The following is a 22,253-nucleotide window of genomic DNA, read 5'->3' as shown; positions in this document are numbered from 1 at the left end:
GAGCCCATTTGTCTTTTATATACAGAAGTGCTACAGAACTTTTTGAGTTAATTTTTGTATCCACCTACTTTGCTGAAGGTGTTTATCAATTGTAGGAGTTCCCTGGTAGAAATTTGGGTCACTATAAGATATGATAAACATAATGAAATCTAAAAAAGATAATCAATTGAGCGGACATGGGGTAAGATGATCAATCCTCATTTAGAAAGACAGATGTGATGTGCATTGAACGTATGACAGGAGTCTACTGAGCGCATCTGAAAGACTCTAACTAGCAGTGTTTTGAAAGCAAAGACTCACGACCAAACCTTTGGCAGAGTACAGGGAATCATAAGAAAGAAGGGGAGTTAGTCTGATGGGGAAAGGATAGGAGCTCCACAAGGACCAAATATATCTGGGCACAGGGTCTTTTCTGAGACTGACATTCAACCAAGGACCATGTATGGATATAACCTAGAACCTCCACTCAGATGTAGCCTGTGGTAGCTCAGTAACCAATTGGTTTCCCAAAGTGAGGGGAACAAGACTATTTCTAACAGGAACTCAATGACTGGCTCTTTGGCCTCCCCACCCCGAAGGGAGGAGCAGTCCTGTTAGGCCACAGAGGAGGGCTTTGCAGCCAGTCCTGAAGATACCTGATAAAATAGGATCAGATGAATGGGGAGGAGGTACCTCCCTATCAGTGGACTTGGAAAGGGGCATGGTGGATATGAGGGAGGGAGGGAGGGACTGGGAGGGAATGAGGGATCGGGACACGGCTGGGATACAGAGTTAATAAAATGTAACTGATAAAAAAAAAAGAAAAAAAAAGAAAAAAAAAAGAAATTTGGGTCACTCATCTATACTATCGTATCATCTGCAAATAATGATAGAAGATATCAGAAGATGAAAAGATTCCCCCATGCTTATGGCTCAGTAAAATTAACATACTAAAAATGGCCATCCTTCTAAAAGCTATCTACAGATTCAAAGCGATTCCTATCAAGATACCCAACACAATTATTTACACACCATGAAAAAACAATTCTCAAATTCTCAACTTCTTAAGAAAACAAACAAACAAACAAACAAACAAAACAACCCCATAATAGCTAAAACAATCCTGTACAATAAATGATCTTCTGGCACTATTTCCATCCTTGATCTCACGCTGTACTATAGTGTAACAGTAATAAAAACTGCATGGTACTGGCATAGAAACAGACTGGTGGATCAATAGAATTGAATTGAAAACACAAAAATAAACCTGCACACCTATGAATACCTAATTTTTTTTTCAAAGATGCCAAAACCATATAATGGACAAAAAAAGATAGAATCTTCAACACATGGTGCTGGTCTAACTGGATGTCCACATGCAGAAAAATGCAAATAGAGCAACATCTATCACTTTGCTTAAAATTAAAGTCTTAGTGGATCAAAGACCTCAACATAAAACCAGACACACTAAATCAGTTAGAAGAAAAAGTTGGTGAGAGCCTTAAACTCATTGTAACAGGAGACAACTTCCTGAACAGAACACCAACTGCTCATACTCTAAGATCAAAAATTAATAAATGTGACCTCATCAAACTGAAAAGCTTCTGTTAAGCAAAGAACACTGTCAATAGAACAAATCGACAGCCTACAGACTGGGAAAAAAAATCTTAACTTACCCTACATCTGACAGAGGGCTAATATCCAGAATACATAAAGAACTCAAGAAATTAGACACCAACAAATCACTTAATCCAGTTAAAAAAATGCGGCACAGAGCTAAACAAAGAAGTCTCAACAGAGGAATATTGAATAGCAGAGAGACACTTAAAGAACTGCTCAGTATTCTTAGTCATCAGGGAAATGCAAATCAAAAAGACTCTAAGATTCCATTTTACACCAATGAGAATGACTAAGATCGAAAACTCAAGTGACAGCACATGCTAGAAAGAATGTGGAAAAGGGGGAACACTTTCCCATTGCTAGTGGTAGTGCAAGCTTCTACAGCGACTTCTGAAATCAATCTGGCTCTTTCTCAGAAAATTTGCAATAGTGCTACTTCAAGATCTAGCTATACTACTCCTGGGAATATCCCTAAAAGATGCTCCATCATTCAACAAGGACAGTTGATCAACTATGTTCATAGCAGCTTTATTTGTAATAGCCAGAATCTGGAAACAACCTAGATGTTTCTCAATGGAGGAATGGATACAGAAATTGTGGTACATTTACACAATGGAGTACTACTCAGCTAATAAACACAAGGAAATCAGGAAAATCAGGCAAATGGATGGCACTAGAAAAGATCATCCTGAATGAGGAAACTCAGAAGCAGAAGATACACATGGTGTATAGTCACTTTTAAGCGAATAGTAGCCATATAAAATAGGATAACCATACTAAAATCTAGAATCTTAAAGAAGCTAAATAACAAGGAGGATCCTAAATCTCATTCAGAATGGCACACAGGATAGACAGTAGAAATGATGGAAGAGAGGGAACAGGATGGGAGCCTACTGTAGCATTCTTCTGAAAGGCTCCACCCAACAGGAGTTCAAAGCAGATGCTGAGACTCACAGCAAAACTTTGGGCAGAGCACAGGGAGTCTTATGGAAGAAGGGGGAGTTGATAGAAGGACATGGAGGGGACAGGAGCTCCACAGGTAGACCAACAAAGCTAAAAAGTTTGAGTGCAGGGAGTTCTGCAGAGAGTGATGCACCAACCAAGAACTATGCATGGAGAGAACCTAGACTATCTGCTCAGTTGTAGCCTGAATAAGGGGAACAGGGACTGCTTCTGTCATGAACTTGGTTGCTTGCTCTTTGATTCCTTGCCTCTGGTGATGCAGCCTTTCCTGGTCATAGAGGAAGAGAATTCAGGCAGTCCTGATGAGACTTGATTAGCTAGGGTCTGATGGCAGGGGAGAACTCCTAAGAGTAGACAAGGGGAAGGTTATAGCAGGAAGAGGGAGGGAGAATGGGGCTGGGAGTAGTTGAGGAAGGGGGGCTACAATTGGGATATAAGATGAACAAATTGCAAAAAAAATTACAATAATATTAAAAAATGACAAAGCTTGAGGAATCACACCTGAGATTGTCTTCTCCACAAGTACATATTCATACTCAAAAAGAAAAGATGAAAAATGTAAGAGAAAAAAAAACTCCCTTAGGAAACCTGAAAAGACTATTTCAAAGGGTTAGCTTCAGTTAGCTCAGACTCTACAGTGCTGAGGTGAAATGTCAGCAGGCTGAGCTTTACACAGAGAGATATGATGTAGTAGTAGATCTGAAGCAGCGTGGCCATTGGTTTCTTTTACTTTCTGCACAAATACTTTAGAGAAAGAACAGTGAGATCGTTACCTATTTTGTATCCTTCTCCAAAATACAAATAGAATAAATGATCTTCCCAAGTCTGACTGTTTTTTTTTCAATTTGGTAGGCCTTGCTTTTAAATATCAGATTTGAATTACAAAACTAAGTGAAAAATTTAAACTGTCCATCACATCCACTGAAAGAGTTACAGCAGGAAGAGTGAGCTTCTCTGTAAATGGCATTTGAATTTAGAAGGAGAATGTCTAGTGATGGAATTATACTATATTAGAGATGCAGAGTAGTTCTGAGGTATATTGAACTTGGTGTTCCCAGTTCCCAATTATTGTTTGTTTGCATTTGTTTATGCTCATGTTTAGCTAAATTAATTGGTACTTGTGACAATAAGTTATGAGTAATTAGTACTACTCTAATACAGCATAGTTTGAGCACACAGCCACTCTTTATCCTGTACCCGAGGGACCCCAAAAATGTTCTGCCCTGTGTTTCCATTCTATGAAAATCACTTGGACTGTTGAGATAAAAATTTTAGAAAATAGTACACTAAGAAGAAGAAAGTCTCAGGTCACTTTGCTGTGGCCATCGCCTCCAGTACTGAGAATGTAAATTTTTGTGCCCAAGAATGCTGAAAGAGAGGACAAATTATCAAACTGTCCCAGGACATCCAGAAAGAACATAGTAGCTTTGCTGCAAAATCAATGCCTTGGTGTAATTCTGTGTTCTGTTCCTTTCCTTCCTTAAAGGGGACAAAATTTGTCCTGCAGATAACAGTGCAATGCTGAAGACCCATCAATAGCTGTGTCTTCCATAGAATAACTCCATGTCACAACTCCATGTCTTTCTGTATGAATAATGTACACTATTAAAGAGCAAGGCCATATCTATTGAGAAACTTCACTACCCATAACAAATTATTCTAACTGCTTTTCCAAAGTGAGGCCATTGTAACAGAGGAGAGATTACATTTTAAAGTTTCCTGCAGGTTCAAGTACTCTTTGAGTTGGACACCATCCTCTACCTCATGGTAGAAGCTGTTTTGTCATTTGAGGGCAGATGTATATGTGGAAAACAAAGTTCTCAATTTTTCTTAATTATCTTCTTCTAGATATTTCTGTTGGCATTAACATGTGCATATATATCCAAAGGACTATCAGGAGCTTATATGAATTCCATGCTCACACAAATAGAGAGACGGTTCAGTCTTCCCACATCAATAGTTGGAGTAATCAGTGGGAGCTTTGAGATGGGTAAGTTATTTTTACAGTTACTTATTTTTATATATTAATATTTATCTTTATTTCCTGTATTAGACTATATAGCCTGAGTTACGTGTTTCCTAATATTGACTGCATAGCCTGGTTTCTTGAGAAGAAGCCAATTATTTAACTATTCTCATGATGACAGCTAATTATTCCCACATATCCTGATAGGGTCCCTTCCTTCTAATGAGCATAGAAGATAAGGAACATTAATATCCAATTCTACCATTTGATAACTCAAAGAGAAGTTAAGGCCTTTTCCTTGGCATTCTAGAATGTTGATGTGAGAGCCTGGAGAAATTTATGTTCCAAATGAGAGAGTAATTTTTTTTCCATACTATGTCTGTGAGCTTCATGGCTCTCCGATCCTAGCCACTAGGGAAGATGAGGAAGCTTTAGTGTTTCTGAGTTGCATCAGACATAGTTCCTATGAAGAGTGGATGAACTTCAACTCCTGCATTTGGGTGATGATCTTGGATATGAGAGTACAATGGGTGAAGGAGGAAAAGAGTCCTTCTATAAACAAAGTGACATGGAAGCTTTGGTGCTTCTCTTTTCCAGTTTAAGCATAGCTTTTTCCTCCTTCATGGTGAACTTGTCTTTAATGTATTTAATCAAAACAGGAAATAAAATCGAGATTGAGAAGAAGTTCACCCACACTGAGGAGGCTCTGTCCTGTCTCGCAGGGTCAAGTTTCTTAGTGCTTACTATTCCACTCATGTACTAGCCTTTCAGAGGAGTCATGATGAATGGTTTACACAGACCTCACATAGTTTTTGCTCATGTTCTATGCATTAGATGCACCCAGTGTGGAACATTGATTATCCAAGGTCATATGGGATACAGTTGTGATAGAAAAGGCAGTGCCCTAAAGAAGAAAGTTTTTCCAGGCAAAGAAATCAACAGGTAAATGTGAAGGGAAGTTTTGTTCAGAGAATGAAGTGTCAAATCATTTGGGAATAAAGTCAGGCCAGTTTTACGGAAAGTTAGAACATGAGCATGGAGAGATGTTGCAGGGATGAGAAATTGGTAGGGACCGTAGCTTGCTCTGTTGTGTCCCTTTTATAACTCAGATGGCAGAAAGCCAGTATGGGGTTAGGAGTGGATATTGATCTTTCTATGCAGAGGACTCTTTATGAAAACACAGGGACATTTCAGGATCATATTTAATTGCACACAATTAAGCTATATAGGTAAACAGGAAGTCGGTTACACTGAAGTGAAATTATGAGAACATTTAAACAGCCTATCAGCAGCCTCTGTTTGTGCTTTTTAACAACAAGGTAAATAGCATCTATATTTGATTTTCAAGTGCTCATTGGCTCCATGATATTTTGCAGTATTTACCATGACTAGGGTGTCATATGCCACTATTTATACTGTTGCTTTTCAAGGAAAATCCTAATGTTTCATTTTACAAATAAAGACTCAGGAGCCAGATGCTGGGGTAAAAGTCTACTAGCTCAGAAAGTCAGAGAAAGTACACAGTTGCCCTTCCTACTCAGCTGACCTCCCAAAAGGAAAAGCCCCTTTTCATTCTTCACACTGTCTTAAATACCCTTCAACTCCATATCCCTTCTTCCTCTGTTTTCTTCATATTTATTTTATTTATTTATTTGCTTACTTATTTATATTGGTTTTTCAAGACAGGGTTTCTTTGTGTAGCTTTGGCTGTCCTAGAATTGACCAGGCTGGCCTTGAACTCACAGAGATCTGCATGCCTCTGCCTCCCTAGGATTTCAGGCATTTGCTACCACACCCAGCCTCCTGTGTTTTTTAATGTTCATGCCTGTCACCTGGTTGCTTATCCACCTCTTTACCTATAGTTGGCTTTATTTTTCTCTTGCTTACAAAAAGCTCTTGGTTAAATGTGTGTGCTAGGCCTGAGCCACCCCACAACTCCTTGTTTAAAATAAACAGAAAGCTCTTGGGTTAAGGTGTGTGCTAGGGCTGAGCCTTACCACATATTATACTGCTGTTGGTGAAGGAATCAAGACTGTTCATGTCACTGCTGTCTTACCTTACTCTGAACAGAAATGTTATTGCCCAGTTAATGATTATTGAAAAAAATTCTTGCGCAATTTCATGGAAAATTTTATTATTGTTATTAATCTATTTGGAAAACTCTAATTCTGTAAATTTCATGTATTTCAGACTAAAGATTAAATATTTCTATTTAAGTTAGAAAATACTAATTATTTATACCACCAATGGGTGTGGTAGGTGACTTCAGGGGAAATAATTGTGAGAGGAAGCAATTCACATTTGCCAGTGAAAGCAGAACTTGACCATTTTCCCAGGCAGTTTTTCTGTTCTTGAATGGATAACACCTTATCTCTCTTTCAAAGGATTATTTGAGGTACAGAGCAAGGCAATGTAAAAGGTGAGCTCAGCCTAATGTAATGAGTGAATGCTTTTCTTTTCAACCAATAGATATTTCAGACATTATCCTGTGTATTCAGAGGGGATACAGCCATACAGTACAAAGATGCACAAAGAGTTCAAACAGTGGGTATTGTGAGACATGACTTTTTGCAAGATAATAATAATGTTAGAGACAGGTTGTAATAAGAAGATAGAGTTGGGGCACACACTATTCAAAATACTGCAAAGTCTCTTCTGCTTAGATAGCAGACTAGAGAGAAACAGATTTGGAAGAAGTACAAAGTCTTCATATACCTTTCAAATATTTAAGATCACTTAGAGGAATGCTAAGTCATTAATGAAGAATGTTACATTTTTGTGATAATTTTTCATGTATAATAGGAACAGGGTAAACATTCTCATCAAACTAAAAATATGTAGTTTGTAGAGAACTTACTTATGTATTTGGTTCTTTGCAACTCATTTTGTGTGTGTGTCCCAAGGATAGGATAATCCTGAATAGAGCTTTAGTATTGTCCAAAGTGGAGGAGACCTTCCTTTAGTGTCATAATTACTTTACATATTAAAACTATACATAAAACATCCTAAGACCAATCCTTGCATTCTTAAGGGATGGTTTCAGTGATGTTAAAGCATGAAACCTAGAGCGCAAGTGCAGAGGCTATTGACCAAGAGGGGCCAATACTTTACTGAAACAAGCATTTTCATTCCCCTCTTCCAGGAAACCTTTTGTTGATTATATTCGTGAGTTATTTTGGAAGAAAAATGCATAGACCTATCATTATTGGTGTTGGATGTGCAGTTATGGGACTAGGGTGTTTCTTAATATCACTACCTCATTTCCTCATGGGCCGGTGAGTATTCCAGTCATTGATGTTAATTTAGGTTCATCATTCACCTACAGAAAATAAGACTCAGAATTTGTCTCTGGGAGGAGCAATGCTCCTTCAATGTACAGAAGACTAATATGGAAATTATAAGATATGGTATCTGGTTTGCCAATATGATTTGTGACTTTTATGACCTTGTGCCCATTTAATGTCCTGTCCAGTCAATTTGTGAGGAATGAACTTGGGACACAACTTTCATGAATTTAGGACTCATGGATTCTCTAAATCTGCCAACCCTTGGGCTCAGTCTTTCCTCAGAACTATTTTAATACTTTGGTTGCAAGGAATCTACAACTTGACATAATCATGGGTCACCAAGAGATAGACAAGCATTAAAGCTGATTTTTTTCCTGTTTTCCAAAGGAACTTACACAAAGAATTGAAAAATTGAAATTTTGTTGAATCATATCTTACTCCCTTTCCTGATTTCTGGGGAAATTTTTCCGTTCTTTGTTCTATTTGGCTGTCTGAGTTGGTAGTTTTTTAAAATTCTTTATTAATTACACTTTATTCACTTTGTTTCCCCCCTGTGGTTCCCTCCCTCCTCCAGTCCCAATACCTCGCTTTCTCCACCAGTCCCTCCCCAAGTCCACTGATAGGGGAGGTCTTCTTTTCCTTCCTTCTGGTCCTAGTCAATTAGGTCTCATCAGGAGTGGCTGCATTTTCTTCTTCTGTGCCCTGGTAATGCTGCTTCCCACTCAGGGGGAGGTGATTAAAGAGCAGGCCAATCAGTTCATGTCAGAGACAGTCCCTGTTCCTATTACTATGAAACCCACTTGGACACTGAACTGCTGTGGAGCTACATCTGTGCAGGGGTCTTAGGTTATCTCCATGCATGGTCTTGGTTGGAGTATCAGTTTCAGGAAAGACCCCAGTGCTCAGATTTTTTTTTTGTTCTGTTGCTCTCCTTGTAGAGTTCCTGTCCTCTCCAGATCTTACTGTTTCCCACTTCTTTCCTAAGATTCCCTGCACTCTGCCCAAAGGTTGGCCACAAGTCTCAGGATCTGCTTTGATAGTCTGCAGGGCAGAGCCTTTCAGAGGTCCTCTGTATCAGGCTCCTGACTTGTTCCCTCCTTTCTTCTTCTTCTGATGTCCATCCTCTTTGCTTTTCTGGATAGGGACTGAGCATTTTAGCAAGAGTCCTCCCTCTTGATTAGTTTCTTTAGGTGTACAGATTATAGGTTTATCCAACATTTTATATCTATATGAGTGAGTATATACTGTGTGCATCTTTCTGTTTCTGCGATAGCTCACACAGGATGAACTTTTCCAGATCCTACCATTTACCTGCAAATTTCATGATTTCCTTGTTTTTTATTGCTAAGTAATATTCCATTGTGTAGATGTACCACAATTTCTGTATCCATTCCTCTGTTGAGGGACATCTGGGTTGTTTCCAGGTTCTGGCTATTACAAATAAAGCTGCTACAAACATGGTTGAGCAAATTCCTTATTGTGTACTTGAGCCTCTTTTGGGTATATGCCTAGGAGTGGTATAGCTGGATCTTCAGGAAGTGCTATTCCTAGTTGTCTGAGGAAGTGCCAGAATGCTTTCCAGAGTGGTTGTACAAGTTTACATTCCCACCAGCAGTGGAGGAGGGTTCCCCTTTCTCCACAACGTCTCTAGCATGTGTTGTCACTTGAGTTCTTGACCTTAGCCATTCTGATGGGTGTAAGGTGAAATCTCAGGGTCGTTTTAATTTGCATTTCGCTAATGGCTGACATTGAATATTTCTTTAAGTGTTTCTCTGCCATTCGATATTCCTCTATTGAGAAATCTCTGTTTAGCTCTGTACCGCATTTTTAAATTGGATTACTTGGTGCCAAGGACTGGCCCAGTCAGGCTCCTGTCATCCTCGGGAGAACAAGGCTTTGGACAGGAAGACATGGTTTCGGTGAAGAATTGACAGATCGAGACACCTTGATGGTTTTGACTCTGCTGCGACTTTACTGAAATCAAGCTAGTATTTTTATAATGATTTCACAAAAGGCACCTTAAAATTGGCATACTTCCCAGACCATTTAGACTTTTACCAAGAATACAAAGTTTACATTTTAACTCAAAATGCAGTCAAACATAAAGCCGTGCCCATGAGAAATCTTGGCCTAAAAACTTTTTGATCAGAGCAAACAAAGAAAAAGAAACATCAAATATAGTTTTATTATTGCTAACCAGTGAAGAGGAAAGTCAGGAGCTAAGTCAGATGCCTGCCAAAGTCCCTCTCTATATCAAAACCTAACTACACCTTTGTTAACCATCCTCCCTTTATGTCCTGCTAAAGATTTATGATCTTCCCTAGGAACAAGAAGCTGAAGGGAGGGGGAAACTCCCGCTAGCTGCAGCTCTCATGCTATTATTTCTTAAGAAGGAGCCTATTATTTTTTCACTATTCTTAATGCCTATTAATATTAAATCTAATTCATTACCTTTCTTAAACTTATTATTTTTATTAAAGCCTTTAACAATCTACTAATGATAAATTTCTTTATAAAATTAGTTGTGCTGTTTCAGGTGTCACAGAGAAAGATCAAAAAATTCATTATTCCAGCCCCAGAGCCACAACTGAAGAAGTGTAGAAATCTCAGAACACATCTCTTTTCCAAGTGGGAAGAGTTTGCCAGGGACCTTCCAGGGGACGAATTTCTGGAGAAAGCATATCCCCCACCCTGTAGCTTATGCTACTATGGCGACACTGGCATGGGTGTTGGCAACTTGGTTTGCTACTGTTTAACTTCTTGAGTTCTTTATATATACTGGATATTAGTATTGGTAGTTTTTAATAATTTAACGTTAAATGCTATACAAAATTTACAATTTATATTTGCATGACTATAAAAAGGTTTTCTACCCCAGACTCATGCTACTCTTAGTTATAGAACTTAATTTTTATCTAGATTTAATGCTTAGTCCCCCTTTTTCCATTTTCTGTTTTCCATTTTCCCTAAACTTCAAACTTCTAGGCTGTCTCAATTCCATTTTTAAAAATTTACCCATCATTCTTTTCCTCATGCTATTTTAGTTTCTTCTCTCATCTTCCTCTTCCTCCTGTCTCCCTCCCCTATTTTTAATTATTTTTTTTCATTTTTCTTCACTTTTCTTTGTTTTTGAGATCTTTCATCTATTTTATGTGTATTATTGTTTTGCCCCTTTTATATATGTGCACCATGTGTCTGGTATGTCTGGTGTCGGATCTCCCCTGAACCTGAAGTTAGTTACAGATGGTTGTCAGCTATCATGTGGGTACTGGGAAATAAGCCCAGGTTCTCTTCAGGAGCAATAAGTCCTCTTAAAAACTGAGCCATCTCTTCAGTCCTGCTTGTTTTTCTTTTCTTTTAGAGAAAGTGTATGGTTATGTAGCTCAGGCTTACCCCAAACTCTTGGTGATCCTCCTTCTTCAGCCTTCCAAGTGTTGGTACTACAAGCATGAGCCACCACCACTCTCTTGCTTTGTCTCTATGTTGCTCTTAAATACTCACTGGAGAAGAATCCTGTCTTTTGTTTCCAGGTTTACTCTCTCATACTTCATTCTATAAAGAAAAAGTTTCTTTATGCACTTTGAAGACACTGTCTCAAACTTTGTGGGAGTTGGTATTAGAATTACTATTCTAATGCCAGTGTCTAATTCCCAATTCTTGTGATTGATTTCTTTTTTAGCTCCATAGTCTGAAACTGATGACTATTGGTGTAAGAGCTTTGCCACCCCAGCCAGGTGCCTTCTTTCAGGACATTTTGAAATCTTCTGGTAGAACATCTTGTTATTTTCTCAAGAATTCAGTGTATTTCCTGTGCGACTTTCCTTATGTCTCCATTGTCCCTGGCTCCTTCAAGTATAGCTTTTCTTTGTGTTTGACTTCACTGTAATAGGTTGTCCCCATGATGCCTTGGTTATTTGTTCATATCTATGAGAATAACAACAGAAAGCTAGCTGGAAATTCTGTATGCAATGCAGACTTGGTTAATGGGAGTTCTGTGTGCCCGCACATGTATGCTGTGTGTGTTTCAGTAGGATAAGTCAATAGAAAATTGAGCAGAGACTGGCCTGTTTTGAGCTCTTTCTAAACTTTGTGTAACTTGTAATGCTAGGGAAAAAATTATCTGCTCTTGCAAAAGATGTAGAAACTCAGCTACTAGCCAGAATGAGTGGCAACATCACCTTTTATTATGCAGAGATTTTTTAAAAAAATGTAATGACACTTGTTTTCCTCCACCACATCCTCAGTGTACCTCCTTAGATCTGCTTATACCTGTGAGCAATTCCACTTGGAGAGATGGAGGACAGCACTGTGCATCTAGGTTTTCCATATGTGCACTTTAACCCTCACTTTAGACTTGGTCTTTTGTGCACCCACCTGGGCCCTGTGTTGGGAGTGTCTTCTTTCAGCTTTTCGGGGAGACTTAGGACAGATGCTGGTGTTCTAAGCGGCACAATGTCTATGTTTCCTTTCACCTTCAATTAAGTGGCCATTGAGACGTCCGTGTCCCAATCTCCAAATCCCATGGATCTTAAGCTGACTATCCTTTCAATATCTTTCTTACATTAAAAAAAATTAGATATTTTGTTTATATGTGTTGTTGTGACCGTGTGGGGAGGTGTCTGTGCATGTACACACTCTTTCATGTGACGCCATGAACAACTCTGAGGAGTCTATTTTTTTTTTCTTTGTATATACCCTATGGGACCTGGGTGGAATCTATGTTGTCAGGCTTGCACATAAGCATATTTACATATAGAGGCATCAGGTATCTCACAAGCCTCTTTTATTTTTTTAAATAGAGTCTCACGTAACTCAGTGGACTCTCAAACTCTATAGATAAGGATATCTAATCCTTTTGAACACATCGCTTGATTGCTGGTATTACAGGTATTTCTGACCATTTCTGGTTTTATTGAGTGTTCAGCATCTAACCTGGGATTGGTACTTTAAGGCACGAATGATCAGTTGAGCTACATCTTCATATTTGATCTCTTTATCCTTGAGGAAATGAGCTTTCTTCCTTTTTGTTTTGAAACTTCTTACTGCTATTTTATTGTCATTTGGGGAAGTAAATAGACTTTGAATGAACAATTGAATTTTAAGTAGATAATGACACAAATGAAGGTGATTTTATCTTCTTGGGTATTTTTAAAGGACACTGAAAGATTCTGAAAGGAATTTAAATTTTTTTTATTTGAGTCAATGTCAAGAAATATTAGACTATTACTGTTTTTCCCACTTTCTGCCAAAGGTGGTAATTCTTTGAATCTGTCCTATTCTCATGGGATCAGGAGGTCAGACACAGGCCCTACAGTTTACTGTCCAACTCTGTGGGGACCTCCAGGAAGTTGTTCTAAGGAAAAGATATTTTGAGTTTTGTGCTATATCATGCAGTATAGAAATTGGAATTTTGGGAAGTATAGCTCCCTACTCATCCAGAATTCAGAAGCCTGTGTTTTACTTTGGTTGTCTCTCATCTAACAAAGTTTTAGAAATAAATCGTCCATACTCATTACAATGTGAGGAATTTTTTGTTGGAGTTAAAGAATGGTTGTTTCAATTCTCAGAAAGGAAGGACAGGGCAAGAGAACCCAGAGCAAGTGTCCTGTTTTGTGTTCTTTGTCTCTCTCTCTCTCTGAGCTTTTATCTCCTTACTTCTATCTTATTGAGTCTCTTTTTTTTCTTTGTTTTTTATAGCACACCAATTATTCCTAGGAAATAGTCATTTAGAAACCACTGTGTGTTAATATCAATATAAACGCTGTGTCACCTACAAATAGAGACTTGAAAGGTCATTGAAAAGAAAGGGCTGTATTTTGGTGACTTTCAAGAGTTCTTAACAATACTGATTCATCTTTTTGATCTGTTTATTTGTTGTGAGATAAGCTCTAATGAAGCCGAGGCTGCCCTCAAAACTGCTGTGTAGCTGAGTGTGTCCTTGTGATTCTGAGTCTCTTCTCTCTGCCTCTCGAGTGCTTTGGTGACAGTCAGGGGACACCACAGCCAGTTCATTCAGTTCTGGAACTTAACACCAGACTTACCTGTGTAGCCTAAAGATACAGATATCTATATTTAGTTATTTATGTGTGTGTGTGTGTGTGTGTGTGTATTCACGTGTAGTTCAGAGGGCTACTTAAAACATAGAGTCCTTCCTCTTCTTCCTCCTTCATGTGCATTTCAGGGATTGAACTCAGGTCATCAGGCTTGTGCAGCAAGTTCTCTTTTTGCTGTGTCATCTCGCTGGCTCCACCATAGGATTTATGGTGATGAGAGTGACTGCTGTGTAAACATGCCTTTACTGGCTCTGGATGCTGTGTCTTCAGGGAAGCAGAGGTCACTAATCTGCAGATGGTCTCCTTGCACTCAGCTCCTCACAGTGAATGTTTTCCGTGTCCACACAGATATGAATATGAAACAACGATTTCACCTGCAAGCAACTTGTCCTCAAACAGCTTCCTGTGTATGGAAAACAGAATCCAGAACTTAAAGCCAACACAGGACAAAACAGGTTGACTAGAATTTTTATTGCTTTCTGCTCAGAGACTCAGCTGCAGAATCTTCTTTTACAAAGGAATTTGAATATAATATGGGTTTAGCAGAAATGTAAGACAAAAAAATGTAAGACAAATGCATAATATTTACTTCCTCCTTCAGAGAAGTGAGTTATCTAATTATCTAGAATACTCTCTCTCTCTTGAGTTTGGATATACTTATTAAGATTCCCTTGTTTATTTTAGTTATTCATTTTACATCTGGATCGTAGCTCCCTCCCCTTTCTTCTCCTGATCCCATATTCCCTTGCTCTTCCCCTTCCCTACTCCTCAGAAAATGAGCCCCTCCCATCCCACCCCAGCACATCAAGTTGCATCCTGAGTGCATCCTCTTCCCTGTTTTCTGGCAAGACAGCCTTCTCAGAGGGACGAGATTAAAAACAAAACAAAACAGGTAACAGAGATCATGTCAGACACCATGCCCTCTCCCCTTGTTGAGGGATCCACATGAAGCCTGAGCTACTCACCTGTGTAGGGGGCCTAGGTGCAGTCATGCATGGTCCTTGGTTGGTGCTTCAGTCTATGCAAGCGTTTCTGGGGCTTGGTTAGTTTGCTTTGTTGGTCTTCTTGGAGAGCTCCTGTCCCCTCTAAGTCCTCCTATCCTCCCCACTTTTCCATAAGACCCTTTATGGTTTGCCCAATGTTTGGCTGAGAGTCCAAGCATCTATTTTGAGCCACTGTTGGGTGGAGCCTCTCAGAAGACATCTATGCTAGGTTCCTATCTGCAAGCATAGAGATACTATTAATATTGTCAGAAGCTCATTTTCTCACAAGGGATAGGTCTCAGGTTGGGCCAGGCATTGGTTGAACGTTCCCTCTACCTCTGCTCTATCTTTATCCCAGCCCATCTTGTAGGCAGTGTAAATTTGGGTCAATGTTTTTGTGGGTGGGTTGGTGTTCCCCTCCCTCCCTCCACTAGGAGTCCTGTATAGTTAGAGGGTGTCCTTTTCAGTCTCTGTGACCCAGCTACTAGGAGTCTCAGCTAGAGTCATCCCAAAACTTCCCAAAACACTACTCTGTTGTAGGCTCCAGCCTGTTAAAGAGATGACTCTGCCCACAATTTTCTCTCTACAGGACCTCTGTCTTCTCATCTATGCTCTCCCCAGGTCTGATCTCCACCTTCATTTCTCTCCATGTTCCCTCTCCTACCTTGTTCCCTTTCTTCCACTGCTTCTGCTGTCTATTCTATTTCAACTTTGAGTGATATTTAAGCATCTTCCCTCAAATCCTCCTTGTTACTTTTCTTCTTTGGGTCTGTGGATTGTGTTATGTTTATCCTGTACTATGTGTCGAAAATCAACTTGCAAGTGAATAGATACCATGTGTGTCTTTCTGGGTCTGGATTACCATACTTTGTCAAACAGAAGACCCAGAAATTAACCCACACACCTTAAGGCACTTGATTTTTGACAAAGGAGCCAAAATCATAAATGGAAAAAAAGAAAGCATCTTCAACAAATGGTCTAACTGGATGTCTATATGTAGAAAAATGCACATATATCAGTTTTTCTCTCCCTGCACAAAACTAAAGTCCAAGTTTGACCAAAGACCTCAACATAAAACCAGATATATTAAATCTTTTAGAAGAGAAAGTGGTGATAAGCTTTGAACTCAGTGGCATAGGAGACAACATCCTGAACCAATAGCTCAGGCTCCAAGATCAATAATCAATAAATGGGACCTCTTGAAACTGAAAAGCTTCTGTAAGGGAAAGGGCACTGTCAATAGAACAAAATGGTAGTCTATAGATTGGGAAAAGGTATTCACCAATCTTTGCTTCTTAAGCAACATTCTAGCTCTAGTTTTAAAAGAAAAAACTACTTAGAAGGATAGACTAAGACAGCCGATATTATCTGTGGTATTGGTTTTCTGTTGCTATAATAAAACACTGATGTATCGTATGTTTACAGAAAATTTTGACTTAACTGTCAGTAACAATTCACTGTCAACACTCATGTGGTTTTCTCTTGTTTTAATGCAGAGTGTGTGAAAGAAATGAAAACATTAATGTGGATATGTGTACTGGTGGGCAATGTTATACGTGGAATTGGTGAAACTCCCATCATGCCTTTGGGCATTTCCTACATAGAAGATTTTGCTCAATCAGAAAATTCTCCCTTATATATTGGTAAGAATGGAAATCACTCTTAGGAGGGTATAAATAAATTGTTGATTTGGGTCTTTGTGGTTTCCAGAGAATGAGCAGAGTGCTACATTAGGTCATTAGGTTGTTCAATGGGGGAATTTTATAGGGGCTCCAGAACAGTCACTTCACACTGCTTCTCACTGTTGGGAAGCCCTTTGATACCACCACACTATCTCAAAATCATGAAAAGATTCCCCAATATTTTCTTGAAAATCTTCCTTAATTATTTTTTATTTTTGATGCCTTTATATTCTCATTCCTTCATCTTTAATTATCTGTGATTTTTAATAATGGCCATTTTGTATCAGCAGTATTTTAAAATAAAGTTTTACTCCCTCCCCTCTGTCTCTCTTTCTGTGTGTCTGTGTGTATGTGCATGCGTTTACTTGCATTTGGCAGTTGGACAGTGGATTGATCTAGGGTTCTCAGGCCAGGTTTGATGGAAAAACCTGCGTCTTTACCTGCTCCTTCATTTGGCTGGCCCTGTAGTATTTTCTCTTGTCATGCTCTCATAAATCTTGCAGAGTAAGCCTTATCAAACACTGTCTTCTCTATCATCTTCACCACACCAACTCATTTTTTATTATCATCTGCTCTCTTTTGCTATTTGGGGCTCTGCACCCTGCTTCTTTATGAAGTTAATGGTAGAGTTTTCTTCCCTATAGCCCCTCAGCATAGACAGACTTCTTCACCCTTTTAACAAACATCTGTGTTTATTCTTTTGGTTGTATTCCTTAAAATTATCATAAAAAATCCTAGCATTTTTCAGGCAAGAGGCAAATTCGTGTCTTTATGTCATCTCCTAAATGATGTGAGTTTATTATCCACAATATGTTTTTGAGTAAATCAATTTATAGTTATTAAATATCCATAACTATATATAGCAGTGTTTCTGTGGATCATAACCTTTTTGTGGGTCAAGCCACCCTTTCACAGGTGACATCTAAGAGAATCTGAAAACACAGATATTTGTATCACAATTCATAGCAGTAGCAAAATGACAGTTATTTAGTATTAACAAAAATAACTTCATGGTTGGGGGTTACAACAACATGAGAAATTGTATTATGGGTTGTGACATTAGGAATATTGAGAACTGGTGGTATATAGGATATTTTTCCATATATCACCTAAAAACCAAACAAAACAAAGCCAGGTGTGGTGGTGCATACCTCTAATTCCAGCAATCAAGGAGGCAGCAGCAGATGGATCTCTGTGAGTAAAGGCCAGCTTGGTCTACAAAGTGAGTCCAAGAGAGCCAAGGCTATATAGAGAAAACCAGTATTGGAAAAACCAAAACCAACCAACCAACCAACCAAACAAATAAAGAATCAAAGAGGGTAAAAGAAGAAATGAATAGGTTTAAGATTAATGAAGATTCATTAAATTAATTTTTTTCATTTCATTTTTGAGATTTATTAGTTTGGCAATACTTTTTTTTAGTGTTAATCTAATCATTTTCTTTAGAGCCCTTCACAGTCATCTAAGAAAAAAATTACAAGCACTTTTCTTCCTAAAGTTGTTGGTATATGAATCCCGTTATCAAAACTCTAGACACAGGTTGTATACTTAAATATATAAAATACATAATAATTTTATTAAGGTGAGAAAGATAACTTGCATTGTAGCTGGACCTTTGGTTACTTTATTGGGTTCTTTTTCCTACTTCCCTACACCACCCCTATCCTTTCCAACACCCCAAATAATAGGTCGAGGAGAAAGAAGGTTAGAGGGGAAAAAGGGGACATCATTATCATTAAACTACTTCCTACTGATTAAGAACTTGAATTCCTAGGGGCAAGTTTGATCTTGGTTTAGGATATGTTCAACCAGAAAACAGCATCAGAGGGAGCAGCAGCCACTGGGTCTCTTGAGGCTCTGGCATTTATATATCTTCTGAAGAGTCCCCAGAGTTGCAAACCTAAACTTTCTGCACCTGGCAAATCATGGCTCTGCCAGAGCATGAGACAAATCACAGTTGGTGTGGAAAATCTGAAGCAGCCCCATATCTCATACCTGGAATTAAAACAAAAACATATTCTCATAACTGGTTTTTTTAAGGAAACCAAATTTCTCACTAAAGTTTATATAGCTTATGTTTAGTACACAAATATCTTAATTTTCTAAATAAACTTGGTGTATACACACATATGTAATATTTATATAGCTTTCATTTAGAAATAACTATAAAACAAATCAGAAACCAAGAATACAATTTCATATAAGGCTCTGTATATGAAGGGTTATTGAGGCCAAATATAAAAAATGGGAGTTATCTAGGCTAGAAAATAAGTTAAGTATAGAAGAAATGAGGTTGCCTTTGGAAGACATATAAGTACTGAAAATCCATAGATCCATGCACTGGGGGATTCTTCTACTTAGTGAAAGGAGGAAAATCAGTAAGTAGCATCTGTGGGAACAAAGTGAACTGAACTGTAAATGTATAGTTTGGCATAGGTGTTAGGAGGGAGGTGACAGGTGAGTTGGCCAACAATGTCAACTAAGTTAAGAGCATAAAGATCATTAATGGAAAACATGATCCATGATGGAGGTCACTGGTGGTACCAAGAGAGCACCTTGGAAAGCATCTGAGCAGAATGAGAAGCAAGGAATCAGGGCAGACAGTTTGGGGCAGGAAAGATTCAATGGGGTCTGGAGATCTTATAGGAATCATTGCAGAGAGGACATCAGGGAGAATTTGAGAGACCACGGAAGATAGAAGGGTTTGTTTGTTGAAATTGTTCATATCTGGGTTTCTGTGGGTAGAAATGGCTCAGGAGAGATTCTGGACTGAAGATAGTTTGGGAGATGGTAGAGATGGTTTCAAAGAAGCCAGGTGTTGTTGGAAGGGTCCAAGGAAATGAAATAATTAAGATGAAAAGGAGGCCAGGATAACATCACGAGAAGTGCTGAAATGACAATTTTTTTTTTCTGTGGAAGGACATTTTTTTAGAGTGGAGCTTTGATGAGGATGCCTTATAAGACATTCATTTTAACTCACTCATTTAGAAATTGTGCTAGTTTCATCTATGTTGCTGTGAAAAAAAAATGCAACACTGGAACTAAAGGGGTTCATTTGGAGAACAGCATTCATTTGGCATACAATTGCATCATAACAGGAAGTCACAGTAGCAGGAGCTTGAAGTAGCTGGTTACAATGTAAGAGTAGAGAGAATGAAGATATGCATGCTATGTCTTTGCTTTCATGGATGTGCTCAACTGTTTCTCCACTCTTATGGAGTTCAGGACTCCCTCTCTAGGGAAGAGTGCTGCCCACAGTGGACTCAGTCTTCTTACTTCCATTAACTTAATTCAGAAATTGACTGACATGTCCACACCTAAACCCAATGCAGACAGTAATTCACTAAGACTCTACTCCCAGGTAATTCTAGGCTGTGTCAAGTTGACAATGAAAGCTAAGCCTCACAGAGATGCTCTGAAACATGGCCATGGATGCATCAGAGCACCTTGCTCTCATCATGGTGTTGATGGGACATGCTGTGGCAGTAGAGTCTTTGCCTTTAGTGTAGCATGGAAGAGAATTTGGTAAGGGGATTTAAGTAACAAAATTTCAATGTCAGTCAACTTTCTTTCACTTTAATAAATACCTGAAATAATGGTTTATAAATAGAAAGGATTCACTTGGCTCATAGCTTTGGGGCTTTTTGTCTATGTTGCGGGACTGTGAGGTTTGGAGGCCTGTCATGAGGGAGCTCATTAGGTGGGAGGATGAATGGAGTAAAATCATTTATCTTGTGACTGAGAAGCAAATATAATAAGGAAGAGGTAAGGTTCTATACCAGAGGACCTGAAGACCGACCACCATGCCCTGCCTGGGAAGGGTTCCATCAGACTCCAGTGATGTTTCTCCCTGAGAAACAGGTCTATAACAGATGAGATTTTGGGGAACAATCTATATTGAAAAAATGGAAGATTCTTTCTCAATATTTATCAAAGCCAATGTATGTACATGTAACACATATGTACCTATAACATATATATGTACATGTTACATAATCCTAAGGTTAATTTCTTTACATGTTGAATATATAAAAATATTTGAGAGAGTGGGATTTGTAGCTCATTGGTAGATCACTTTCGTGGCCTATTGGATTGGATGCCCAGCAATGCAAAGGAAGGAAAATAAATCTAAGATTAAAAATAATTCAATCTCAAGGCTTTATTTGTGCAAGCAGATTCTTTGTGTGTTCATGTAAATTCCTGTTTTTCTTTCTTTCTTTTTTTTTTTACTTCCAGGGATTTTAGAAACAGGAAAAGTCATTGGCCCATTAATTGGACTTTTGTTGGGATCCCTCTGTTCAAGGATTTATGTAGACTCGGGGTCTGTGAATACAGGTAACACAATGTGTTTTATTTCTACAGTCCATCCCATAGGGCGGGAGAATGCTCAGGAACGCATTGATTCTCAGTTAGATATACACCACTTACAGAGGGAGGACCTAAGGGGAAAAGAGGTAAGGATAAAATATTGCGTTTGGATTCAAAATCCATCATTGTCCTACCATATTTCACCACACCTTTGGCCTCAAAATTTTATATACATAGGTTTTTTTTTTTCCCCAATGAGGCAGTCACTAAGGATAACAAAACAGATCTTTCATTTATGTGATGCAAATCAGTTTATAAAGGTTTCAGATTACAAACAGAAATACTCATTTACTTCTAAAAATATATAACACCACATACTGCTAGATAAAATTAGTTAATTTTTTAAATGACTACAAAAACAAAAATAATTGGATAATATGCATTTTATCTTATCTTTGTGTGTGTGTGTGTGTGTGTGTGTGTGTGTGTTGCCTGATTAGGTCAGAAGAGGTCGTATCTCCTGAAATCAGAGGAGCCTCAGACACTTTTTCTAAAGGTCTGAATTATCTTGGCTCCTTGTCAACTGCCAGCATTTGAGAAGCAGAGGCAAAAGTAGAGGATCACAAATTCAAGGCCCAAAACAGAAACAAGAACAAATGATACACAAACTTTATGCTCAGATGGAATTATGAGAATTAACAGTTCTCTACAGTTTACACAGGAAAGACTGATGCAAGCAAGCTAATACAATATCTGTATTTCTTTACAGATGACCTGACCATCACTCCCACTGATACACGCTGGGTTGGAGCTTGGTGGATCGGCTTTTTGATCTGTGCAGGAGTGAATATCCTGACCAGCATCATGTTTTTCTTTTTGCCAAAAACACTTCCAAAGGAAGAAAGAGAGAAAAATGCAGATGAAAGTAAAAACAACAAAGTTGAGAAATACAGAGAAAAATCAAAAGAGGAAAAAAGTGTAATTTCTAAAGGCAAGCAGGAAAACTTTGAACTCTATTTGTCACGCCATGCTGAGTTTTAAGACAGTTTGCCATTAATGATCCCTGCTCAGATGTGCTAAACTTCTTCTAAAGTTTCCTCTTGGAAACAACTGACATAATTTGGAATCTGAGTTACCTTAGATTAGACTTTATGAAAAATTCATGACAATTTGAACACTCAATGAGCAAATATAATTTCCCATCTGTCTTGAAAATCCTATTTTATAAAAAATATTAGTCCAACTTAATAAAGATACAAATAACCAGACAGCCAAGCTAAAGCTATAGATAAAATTTTGTTTGATAAGACAAATTTTAGTATAGCTGTGAGCATCCTTGAAGTTAAGGCTGAAAGAGAAAGCATGATCCTTGAAAGCATTTGAAGGTGTGTGATAGTTTACAAAGTAATTGT

At 38.4% G+C, this 22,253-nt stretch overlaps 1 protein-coding gene across 9 annotated transcripts in view; it reads left to right on the top strand.

The window, feature by feature from the left end:
- Positions 1–22,253, top strand: part of LOC110564560 (solute carrier organic anion transporter family member 1A5-like) — a 48,570-nt gene that overhangs the window by 5,525 nt on the left and 20,792 nt on the right. For 4 of the 9 annotated variants that reach the window (XM_021662040.2, XM_021662041.2, XM_060384408.1 and 1 more), the window contains 6 exons: positions 4,411–4,552; positions 7,671–7,803; positions 14,217–14,323; positions 16,348–16,494; positions 20,770–20,868; positions 21,611–21,832. In XM_021662040.2, coding sequence (XP_021517715.1) covers positions 4,411–4,552; positions 7,671–7,803; positions 14,217–14,323; positions 16,348–16,494; positions 20,770–20,868; positions 21,611–21,832 — 850 coding nt within the window. Of the gene's footprint in view, positions 1–4,410; positions 4,553–7,669; positions 7,804–14,216; positions 14,324–16,347; positions 16,495–20,769; positions 20,869–21,610; positions 21,833–22,253 lie in introns of those variants that run through there. The other 5 variants (XM_060384410.1, XM_060384409.1, XM_060384407.1 and 2 more) reach the window with 4 other exon arrangements.

Source organism: Meriones unguiculatus, chromosome 5, assembly GCF_030254825.1.
Source record: "Meriones unguiculatus strain TT.TT164.6M chromosome 5, Bangor_MerUng_6.1, whole genome shotgun sequence".
In the NCBI taxonomy this organism is placed as follows: Eukaryota; Metazoa; Chordata; class Mammalia; order Rodentia; family Muridae; genus Meriones; species Meriones unguiculatus.
Note: the sequence above shows the minus strand (reverse complement) of the source record. Positions and strands in the feature narration are given on the sequence as shown.